Source organism: Pipistrellus hanaki, assembly GCF_964339955.1.
Source record: "Pipistrellus hanaki genome assembly, chromosome: 14".
NCBI lineage: Eukaryota > Metazoa > Chordata > Mammalia > Chiroptera > Vespertilionidae > Pipistrellus > Pipistrellus hanaki.
The window spans coordinates 53,313,260-53,324,444 of record NC_140516.1 but is presented as its reverse complement, the minus strand read 5'-3'; the positions used below and the strand labels follow the sequence as shown (position 1 = coordinate 53,324,444).

Here is an 11,185-nt window from a genome sequence, read left to right as displayed (position 1 = left end):
TGCCGTTAGCACAGGGAAGGAAGGGGGGTGTTCGCCTCGGAACCTTAAGAAGCGAGTCCTGCCCGGAGCCGAGAGAGCAGCTGCGGTGACAGTGCGGCCTCCTTGTTGTCTGAGCCACCGGAGGGACTGGGTGAGGCTAATGGGCCTCACCAGCTCAGCTCAGGGACCGGGGCCCGAAGATGGCGGACGGACAGGGCCGCTCCGGTCCCGCTGATGGGAAGGGGGAGGGGTTGGCAGGAAGCCGAGGCCATGGCTGCCTCAATGTTTTGTTAAATGTACTTTTACTGGAGGCCCAGGGCGTGAAAGTTCTGCAGGGGAGGGTCCCTAGTGGCTGCCAGCCAGGGCCCTCCTTGATTCTGCACCGCCCCTAGTGGTCAGCTCATGTCATAGCAAGTGACTGAACTCCCAGTCGGTCAAACTCCCAAGGGGACACTTGGCACATTAGGCTTTTATAGATACAGACCAGAGGCCTGAGGCCGATCAGGCCAGGAGGCCTGGGGGGAGGGGCCATGGGTGGTTGGCGGGCTGGCCCTGCCCCCTGGTCAAACTCCCAGTGGAACTCCTGGTCAAGGGGACAATTTGCATATTGGCCTTTTATTACATAGGATTGGTTTCAGAGAGGAAGGGAGAGGGAGAGGGAGAGAGAAAATCCATGGTGAGAGAGAATCATGGGTTGGCTGCCTCCTGCATGCCCCCTACTGGGGATGGACACACAACCCAGCATGTGCCCTGACCAGGAATGAACCCTGACCTCCTGGTTCATAGGTCAGTGCTCAACCACTGAGCCACACAGGCCGGGCTGGGAACGGCTCCAGCAAACGCTGGTTAAGGAGGAACCGACGGCAGAGGTCCCATCGGACCCGGCCGCTGCCCTCAGCCACGTGCCCGCTGGCGGGGACCCTGGGTGGGAGCTGATATCCCGCAGCCTCACTCAGTCAGCTTCCGGGGCCTCCCCTCAGCCAGGCGTTCCCGGGCCCAGGAGCGTTTCGGGGACCAGTGCCGGCGCCCTAGCTGTCCCCCCTCCCCGTCTCCTGAGCCCCCTCCTGCTGGCCGCCCCTCCCGGCCCCGTGCTGCCTGCTCCCCACACTCAGCCCTGCGCAGGAGGGGGTGTGCAGGAGGCAGCTGGGCGATGTTTCTCTCTCATCGATGTTTCTAATTCTCTATCCCTCTCTTCTCTTCTGTAAAAAATCAATAAAATATATTTTTTAAAAATAATAAAAAATAAAGACCCGCCTCGCTCCTCTGTCCACCCCCGAAGGCACCACGTACGCGCCCCCTCTGATGTCTGTTTCCCAGTTCCCCGGGACTTGGGGCCGTGGCCGTGGCCGTGGCCGTGCGTGGGCTGTGCGTGGCAGGGGACCGACGGCAGGAGGACACGCTCGCGGGCCTGGGCCCAGCTCAGGGAGGGGAGCCCGGCTCCATCCCGTCCCGTCCCGCGGGGCATGGGCGCGAGGCTCCAAGGGAACCACAGGAGCCGCTCCCGTTTGCTTCCTTTATTCCTCACGCTCCGGTCCTCGGCCGCAACAGTAACAATGAGATTTGTTTTCCCGTGGCCGTTCCGCCCCCTCCGAGCGAGCTCCGCAGGCGATGCTGAGCGGGCAGGTGAGGGCGCCCCCGGGGGAGGGGGCTGGGCAGAGGAGGCCGCAGGTCACCTGACCTCTCCTTCCAGGCCCGAGCGGCTCTCGGAGGAGCCGGACAGGATGTGGCTTCGTGGGAAGCACCTTCCCTATCGGGCTGTGGACCCGGGGGTGCGGGGTTCTGGGTAAACCCCGGAGGCCGGCAACCAGCCCTGACGCCCCTTGCCCAGGCCTCCCGCCTGGGTTACTCCAGCCTTTCCCGCCGATGGGAGAGAAACCAGACTGACTCCGCGGCCGCCGCTGCTCTGCTTGCTGCTGTCAGCAGACTGGGCTTGCGGGGCGGCAGTGGGGGTGCCCGGCGGGGGTGTCCGGCCTGAGCGCGGGAAGGGTGACCTCGGGGACAGCGGGCCCGGGAGCAGCGGCTTCAGCTGGGCACACGGCACACGGCACACACACAGGAGCTCCTGTCACCAGCAGGGGCCGCACCGGGCTCCCCACGGCACAGCCAGGCGCCCGGGCGGCAGGCTCCCCGCTCCCCGGTCCTGGCAGAGCCGCTCACTCCGCCAGCCTGCTCCGCGGCTCCCTCTGGGCCATTGGAGGCGGGGACGGAGGGAGAGAAAGACCTCGAGCCTCAGCCCTGCCCGGGGGCCTCCCGGGACGACAGAGGGACAGGGAACGTGTCCTCCGGGAGCCCGGCCCCGGGGCGTCCTCGGCGGGGTCTGGGCCCGGGCTGGGGCCGGGGGTCACCCTGGCTCGGGTCAGGGGTCACCCCAGCTCGGGTCGGAGGTCACCCCGGCTCGGGTCGGAGGTCATCCCGGCTCGGGTCGGAGGTCACCCCGGCTCGGGTCGGAGGTCACCCCGGCTCGGGTCGGAGGTCACCCCAGCTCGAGCCGGGGTCACGCGCGCTGCCGCCTCCTGCGGCCGCGGAGCCGGGCCGGGCGGGCGCGCAGGCCGCCGGGCGGGGGCCGCCGGTGCTGCTGCAGGATCTCGCGGATGCGGGCCAGGTTGGTCTTGCTGAGCGCGAAGTCGCAGCGCGTGGCGCCCATGTCGTAGCCGACCATGCAGCTGCGGGTGGAGGCGGCGAAGCCCTCGGCCCGGGCCGTGACCACGTAGTCCCCGGGGTTCAGCAGCCGCCAGTAGTCGCCGTCGCTGGCTGGAGAGAGAGCAGGGGGTCGGGGCGGCTCTGGTCCAGCGGGGACCCCAGCCCCGGAGCCGAGACCAGAGAGAGCGGGGCGGCCCCTGCAGGGGGCCCCTCTTTGGAAGCCCCCGAGGGCTCCGGCAGGCAGGGCCTGGGAGGGCTCCCACAGCGTCCGCACACGGGGACGGAGATGGAGAAACCACCTCTCACCGAGCCCCACCCCCGTGACAACGTGCTATTCGTTCTGCATGTGCGCTTCCAATGGTCCGCCTCGCCCCTCCCCACAAATGCCTTTTTTTAAAAAAAAAAATGTTTTTATTTTTACTTTTTAAATATATTTCTATTGACTTCAGGGAGGAAGGGAGATGGGGAGAGAGATAGAAACATTGATGATGAGAGAGAATCATTGGTCAGCTGCCTCCTGCACGCCCTACACTGGGGATCAAGCCTGAATGTCTTAGGAACAGAGGACTGGGCACACAAAGTGCCAGCTGCTGTTGGGTCACTGCCCCACTGGGTGAGGGCACTGTGGGCTGCAGGGGTGGTGGACACACTGCTGGCGTCGTGGGCACGGTGGACGCGGTGGACAGAGATGGACATGGTGGACAGAGATGGACACGGTGGGCAGAGATGGACACGGTAGGCAGAGATGGACACAGACAGAGATGGACACGGTGGGCAGAGGTGGACATGGCGGACAGAGATGGACACGGTGGGCAGAGGGCCAACCAGGCCCAATGAATGTCATTTGTGAGGTCAGTGCCCACCAGGCCGAGGACCGTCCCGTGGCACAGAGCCTGGCTCTGGCCCCAGTTACGTGGACTGAGAAGGCAGCGTGCTTTCTGGCTGCTTCCCCGGTGGAATTCATCTCCTGCTGCTGTCAGCTAATCCCGCTGTTTATTTTACACAAAGTCCCTCCGGAAATAAAACCTGTAGACCCCGTAAGCCTCAGGCAGAAACCAAGCAAACTCGGAGCTGACGCGGGTCCCCGAAGGCGGGTACCAGCGCGGGGAGGCGGCGTGTGTGAGGTGTGGGATTTGCGACAGGAAATCATGGCGGAGGGGCTGCGAGCCCCATCGGCTCATCACAGCTGTCTCCCTGATCACAGGCTGGCGGCTCGGAGCTCATTAGGCAGCGAGCTCTCTGCAGGCTGGCGGCCCCGGGGCCCTGTTATCTCCCACTCCATTTAAACCCTCACGTCTCCTCGCAGAGCGCACACGGCACTAATAGTCCCAGAATGTTCCAGGCTCTTTCATGAAACACGCTTTTTAAGAGGCTCATTGGCAATGCTTAAAACACAGTCCCATGTGGAGCCAATCCAACAGCCTCTTTCATTCATAAAGACTGCCATCTCCTTGTGAGTCCCATTTATTGAGTGAATGAATGGACGGATGGATGTATGAATGGTGGATGGGTGGATGATAGATAAGTGAATGGATGGATAATGGATGGATGGATGGATGGATGGATGATAGATAGATGGATGGATGGATGAATGGGTGAATGGATGGATGATGAATGATGGATAAATGAATGATGGATGAGTGCTGGGTGCCTAAGGGGGCTGCTATGTACCTAATACCATGCTACCTGGCATGGAAATACTGTTGAGTAAAGAAACAGGCAACCACATGGGAGCACATGACTCAGGGTGTTACCCATCAGGCAGCTGCTCCGTGGCATTTCAGACACCCTGCACCGTCTCCATAGCCATTGGCCTCTGGCCAGGCACTTGGGTGGGCAGGCAGCCTGGCACTGAAGGCACATGGCCAGTCTGAATGCAGCCTCACCCCAGCCTCATGTCCAGGGTCTCTGTTTCCTCCCAGACCAAACGGGATGATCTGCTGAATGAGACCAGTTTGGGGGAAGGCCCCCTCCCTCCCTTCGGAGGGAGCAGCACGGGGCTGGGAAGGGCCCTCACTGGCACGCCACCCACTGGGCGCTCTGGGGACACCCTGCAATGTCCACTCACCCCTCCACCTTCCAGGAAACGCACGCGCCCTGCGGGAGGGGAGCACACGCAGCGGTTACCTGTGCGGACGTCGTGGTTGATGCCTTCCACGGAGATGACGGCGTCCGGAATGCCTTTCCCGTGCGAGTCCGTCACCAGGCCTTTGATGCCGCGGTGCACCTGCTCGGCAGACACACAGGACACGGTGAGCTCCCCGCCCGCCCGCCCGCCACGCACGGTGAGCACGGACCCTCGGCCGCCCAGGGTGACCCTCCCGCGGCCCGCCCGCTCGGGAGCGCCCGCGCGGTGGGGTGTGGAGGGTGAGTGTCTTTGCTCCGGGATCTGTGAGTGGACCTTCTGCGCCAGTGTGCTCTCGGCAGCTCCAGAGGCGCCCTTCGGAGTGAGGTCGCTCAGAAGGTTAAACATGTCAGCCTCTGAGAGGGTCCTAAACAGAAACCCACTGGCCTGGGCACTGTGGCTCAGTGGTTGAGCGGAGGCACATGTACCACAAGGTTGCCGGTTCGATTCCAGCCAGGGCACATGCCGGGTTTCAGGCTCGATCCCCAGTAGGGGGTGTGCAGGATGCAGCCAGTTGATGTTTCCATCTCTCCCTCCCTCTCTCTCTAAAATCAATAAAAAACATTTATCTTTTAGAAATCCACTAACGATGGAATGTCGATATGCACCTATTTGCATTTTCCTGAGCTCTACAGACTTAGTATAGAGAGAGGAAGGAGAGCAGACGGCTCCTTCCCCACTGGAGAGGCCACCGGGGACCACGGCCTCCCAGAACCACAGCCACCGGGACCACGGCCACCCAGCCACAGGCAACCAGGGACCACGGCCACCGGGACCACGGCCACCAGGACCACGGCCACCGGGACCACGGCCACCCAGCCACAGGCGACCAAGGACCACGGCCACCGGGACCATGGCCACCAGGACCACAGCCACCGGGGCCACAGCCACCGGACTACAGGCAACCAAGGACCACAGCCACTGGGACCACAGCCACGGTCCACAGCACTAACTTGGCCTCCCGTCCAGCCTCGTTCCGTGGCCTCCCCGCGCAGCGCGGCCCGCACCTGCTCCATGAACACAATCAGGGACTCGCGGTTGTTCTCCCACTCCTCGGGCAGCTCGCTCTCGTGCGGGAACTTGTCGCAGCCCACGTAGATGGACAGCTCGAAGCAGTTGGTGTGAAGGTAGCTGAAGTCGTTGAGACCTGCCAAGCCAACCGGACGACGGGACGCTGAGCCAGGCTCCGTGTGGCCCCGGACAGGGCGGGCACGTGCCGGGAGCACTCACTTCCGGCCACGGTGTGCCAGGAGGCCCCGTTGACGGTGCCGTCCTCCTTCTGGAAGTCCTCCGTGTGGCAGGCCCGCCGGCGGGCGTCGGTGAGGAGGCGGTGTGTGGAGGCGTAGGAGTAGGCCAGCCAGCGGAACACGTGGTCGTCGGGCGTGGGCGAGCGCTCCTGGGCCCTCCAGGGGGACCGCGCCATGTCGTAGGGGTAGGCCACCACCAGCTCGCCGCCCTGCAGGTTGCCGCCCAGCACGAAGGGCACCTTCTCCATCCAAGCGATGACGGCCCGCGTCTCCGCCGCCACCTGCAGCACCGCGGGCGCCGGGGCACGGTGAGGAGCGGCCCGCCTCCCCCAACGCCCGGACACAGTTCGTTCCCGGTCAGGGCACAGGCCCGGCTGGAGGCTCAGTCTCCAGTAGGGGGCGTGCAGGAGGCAGCCGATCCATCATTCTCTCTCATCAGTGATGTTTCTCTCCCTCTCCCTCTCCCTTCCTCTCTGACATCAATAAAAATGTTTAAAAAAATAAATAAGACTTAAAAGACTGTAAACCAATCAAAATGAATGCACTTTATTTGGCTCCTGATGTAAACAAGACGACAGAGAGAGAGTGACATAGTGAAATGTGAAGCCTGGCTAGATAGTTTACAATATTGAGAAATCGTTTATTTTCAGGTGATGATGGCAGTGACTTCCTGTCTGAAACGGGAGTCCCATCTTGTAGCCACGGTCCTGCCTGGCCGTGAACGCACCGCCCCCAGGGTCTGCGAGCTGAGGGGCAGGTCCACAGCAGCAACAGAAAAGGACAAATAGCGGTGGCATGTTTTCTGTGTTCTTGTAAAGACACACAGTTAAGTGATTTTTCTAGAGAACCTCCTCAAATACCCATTTGAAAGGTGTTTTATCATCAGGCTCTTCCCTGCTCCGGGAGAAGATATATAAGAGAAGAAGTGGCTTGTCCCCTTCTGGAATGCCCTGGGGGCCCTGGCTGGCCCCCTGCAGCCCCCGTGTGCCCCCCACCCCCGCTGCCCCCCCACAGTCCCCAAGGCCCCCCATGGCCCCCACAGCTCCCCCGGCCCCCCGCCGCCCCCTGAGCCCGCAGGCCCGGGCGTGCTGCTCACCGTGGCGTTCTCCGACAGGAACCACTCGGGGACGGGGATGTGGTGGTTGGGCACAGGCCTCGGGCCGCGCTGCCGGGCCTCGGCCTCCCAGAGCAGCGAGTTCAAGTCGGGGAAGTTGTTGTTGATGTCAATGCCATCGTGGGTCCAGCGCCCCAGGGACCAGCCGCCCAGCTCCGAGCCCTGGGGACAGTGCAGAGGAGGGGCCGCGGATGTGGGCGCGCTGATACGGGGCGCCTCCCCCAACCCCACCCGGCGTGTCTCTGACCCGAAGGCCACACTCAAAGGGGCCATCGAAACCCCTGCTGACATCTGGGTGCACAGCCAGCCCAGCCACTCCTCGGGGTGACTCATCCCGCCCTTCACCCCTGAGCCTCCTCTGGGGGCTGCTCCCAGGAGGAGGAGACTGAGGCTAATGAATCCAAAAGCCCAGCCGGCCCTGGCCGGTGCCTCAGTGCTCGGAGCACTCTTTCTCCCACAACCACCATGTTGTGGGTTCGATTCCCAGTCAGGGCACACACCTTGGTTGTGAGTTTGACCCCTGGTTGGGGCACATGGGAGGCAATCGATTGGTATTTCTCTCTCACATCAACGTTTCTCTCTCTCTCAAATTTAAAAAAGTAAAATTGAATGAATGAATGAATGAATGAATGAAAATAGAAGCCCGTGATTGCAAACTCAACAGCCTCGCTGTCCAGCCCACAAACAAACCCGTTTGTACCGATAAACACAACCATCTGCCATCACTGAGTCTGCTGCCGGGCCCGCTCGGGTCCCCGAAATCCTCTCTCCCAGCCCTTCATGACCTTGCAGTGTCCCCCCTAAGCAGAGACTCATCAGGAAGCTACTTGTCGATTCGTTGGGGTTTTCTTAGAGAGAGAGGGAGGGAGAGGGGGGCGGGAGGGAGGGGAGAGAGAGAAGCAGCGAATGCTGTTCCCTCACTCATGTGTTCATTGCTGATTCTGTGTGCGCCCTGACCCCCTGACCCCCTGACCCCCGACCCCTGACTGGGTGGGTCATGTGACCTTGGCGGGGCTGGATGGCTGGGCTCCGGGCCCTGGGGGGACTTGAACTGGGGCCGAGAGCGCCGTGCGGCCAGGGCCGTGGTCGGGGGAGGCGGGCGGGCGGGCGGGCGGCCTACCCCCTCCGAGGCCTCCTCGTAGCCGTCGGGGTTGAGGGAGGGCAGGATGTGGATGCGGGTCTCCTCCACCAGGCGGACGATGCGGGCGTTGCCGGCCAGGTACTCCTGGCACAGGAACTGCACCAGCAGCAGCAGCAGCTCGCGGCCCAGCACCTCGTTGCCGTGGGCGCCTGCCATGTAGTGGAACTCGGGCTCCCCTGGGCCGGGCGGAGACACAGGCCCGTCAGCGGCTGGCAAAGCCCCCCGTGGCCCAGGGAGCCCCGCTGGCGGCCACTGCAGCTCGGCCTGCTGGCCTCTCATTCTCCTAAGCGTGTTTTTACCGGATTCAGAGAGAAAGGGAGAGGGGGAGAGAGAGAAACATGGACCAGAGAAAAACATCATGGAGCGGCTGCCTCCGGCACGCCCCGCACTGGGGATGGAGCCCACAGCCCGGGCCTGTGCCCGGAGCGGGAACCGAACCCTGACCTCCTGGTTCACAGGTCCCCGCTGAACCCCTGAGCCACGCCGGCCGGCCGGGCAGCCTTGTTCTTTCCCGTCAGCGGTCGGCAAACCCGTTAGTCCACAGAGCCAAATATCAACAGCACAACGACTGAAGCTCCTTTGAGAGCCACATTTAAAAAAAACTTGTTCCAACACCACTCCTTCAAAATAGACTCGAGCCATGGTTTGCCGACCACTGTTCCACATCAGCCTGCAAAATGCTATCCGTGCAGGTCTGTTCCCGGACAGGCACCTCGGAGGACGAGGGCAGAAACCCCCGCTGCTCTCGGCCACGGTGCGCGGGGGGCTCCGGGTGGAAGAACAGATACGAGAACACCGGCCCCGGGTTTGAAACGACCGACTTCACCGGAGCCGCAGCCCCTGCTTTTCTCCGCGGGGAGACCCCTTCCAGGAGGACACCCCGCACCTCTCACGGGGCCCAGAGGGCGGCTCTGCCCTGAGCCAGGCCGACCCCACGGGCCGCGTGCGCCCCGGGGGGTGGGGGCGCCTCACCGACTTCGTGCTCGCCGGGCCGGTCGGAGACCTCCACGGCGTACAGCTTCAGGCCCCGCTGGCTCTTGCCGATGTTGTAGACGCGGGTGATGTTGGGGCACATCTCGCTCACCACCTTCATCAGCTGGAAGAGGAGATAGCCGGGGCCTCAGCCAGGACCTGCGCGCAGAGGGCCCAGCAGACAGCCCCCCGCTCCCCCCATTCCCCACTCCCACCCCCACGGCCCCAGGCCTCAGCCAGGACCTGCGTGCAGAGGGCCCAGCAGACAGCCCCCCGCTCCCCCCATTCCCCACTCCCACCCCCACGGCCCCAGGCCTCAGCCAGGACCTGCGTGCAGAGGGCCCAGCAGACAGCTCCCCGCTCCCCCCAGGACCCCAGGCCTCAGCCAGGACCTGAGCACGGAGGGGCCCCAGCAGACAGCCCCCTGCCCCCCCCACGGCCCCAGGCCGCCCTCAACACCCAGAGCTGTCCTGGGCCCCTCGGCCCGGCCCCCAGCACCGCCAGCTGCTCTCACACCACCACCACCACCCCGACCCCCCAGCTCCCCGTGCAGACCCTCCCCGACACTCAGACTCGGCGCAGGGGCCTCCCGGGCACTCAGGCAGCCCCGCCAACTGCTCCAGACACATGCTCTTGGCCCGACCTCCACGCCCCTGCTCCAGCCGCCTCCCCGCCCAGAGCAACCTCGCCCGCCTCTGCCGCCCCAGCCCGGCCAGGCGGAGGACAGCGCCCCACCACCAGCAACGCCCACGCCACCCAGGCCGACCAGGCGGCCCCCTCCTCCCCCTCGCCCCCCCAGGCTTCTCCCTGACGGCCTCACAGGTGCACCTGGACCCAGTCCGTGCCACTAGGAGGCTGTGACAGTGAGTCTCGGCCCTCATGGTCCCACACACAGGAGACACACATGTAGGCCTAGGGGACTGAGCGGTTCTGAAGTGGGACCCGTGCTGTGGAGCCGCCGGCTCTCGGGAGCCATTTACTCCCTCTGAGACCAGCGTCTGTGCACTGTCCTCCGGAGCTCCCCTCCCCGTCCAACCACAGCCGGGTAGGACAGCGCCTCCGGGAAGTCACTCCCGGGAACCGCCTCCTGCCTGTGGGACTCTCCCGCTCGGCTCCCCCTCCCGGCGGCAGGCCTACTTCCTCCTCTCCCTCCTGTGGCTCCTCGTTTTCGTTTGTTTTGTTTTAATATGTTTTTACTGATCTCAGAGAGGAAGGGAGAGGGAGGAGAGATAGAAACACCAATGATGAGCAAGAATCATGGATCGGCTGCCTCCTGCATGCCCCCTACTGGGGATGGAGCCCACAATCCGGGCCTGTGCCCTGACCGGGAATCGAACCCTGACCTTCTGGTTCATAGGTCGACACTCAGCCCCTGAGCCAAATGGGTCTGGCCATCCCATATCTATCTCTCTCTCTCTCTCTCTCTCTCTCTCTCCTCTCTCAATATATTTTATTGATTTTTTTACAGAGAGGAAGAGAGGGATAGAGAGTTAGAAACGTCGATGAGAGAGAAACATCAATCAGCTGCCTCTTGCACACTCCGCACTGGGGCTGTGCCTGAACCAAGGTACATGCCCTTGACTGGAATCAAACCTGGGACCTTTCAGTCCGCAGGCTGATGCTCTATCCACTGAGCCACGTGGTCGGGCCGTCCCTATCTCCTCTCGGGTGAGCAGAGGCCCCTCTGCAAGTGGGACAACTATTTAGAGACGCCGCCTCTGCCTGGCGCGGAGCGCACGTGAAAGGCATGCGGACAGATTGCCTCTGACACTAACGGCCCCGAGCTGGACTCGTTAGTTCCCGGCGCGGGAGGCGTCCAGGATGCCCAGGGAGGGAGCTGCGCTGACACACACCGGGCCGTCCACGGGGCGGGGGCGGGGCCCGGTGCACCCCGCGTGCAGAGCGGGTGACTCACAGCCTCGCGTCCAAGCGCAGGACAGTGATTTCCGGACAGTGCGGCCGGGACG

At 63.4% G+C, this 11,185-nt stretch overlaps 1 protein-coding gene across 2 annotated transcripts in view; it reads right to left on the bottom strand.

The window, feature by feature from the left end:
• Window positions 1-2,310: 2,310 nt before the first annotated feature.
• CPXM2 (carboxypeptidase X, M14 family member 2) overlaps window positions 2,311-11,185 on the bottom strand; it is a 30,494-nt gene continuing 21,619 nt past the window's right edge. The window contains exons 8-15 of one of the 2 annotated variants that reach the window (XM_084904461.1): window positions 9,219-9,342; window positions 8,226-8,422; window positions 7,088-7,267; window positions 5,975-6,272; window positions 5,752-5,891; window positions 4,747-4,846; window positions 2,471-2,730; window positions 2,362-2,383 (exon numbers count right to left, since the gene is read on the bottom strand). In XM_084904461.1, coding sequence (XP_084760587.1) covers window positions 2,474-2,730; window positions 4,747-4,846; window positions 5,752-5,891; window positions 5,975-6,272; window positions 7,088-7,267; window positions 8,226-8,422; window positions 9,219-9,342 — 1,296 coding nt within the window. In that variant the 3' untranslated portion in view covers window positions 2,362-2,383; window positions 2,471-2,473. Of the gene's footprint in view, window positions 2,731-4,746; window positions 4,847-5,751; window positions 5,892-5,974; window positions 6,273-7,087; window positions 7,268-8,225; window positions 8,423-9,218; window positions 9,343-11,185 lie in introns of both variants that reach the window. The other variant, XM_084904460.1, reaches the window with a different exon arrangement.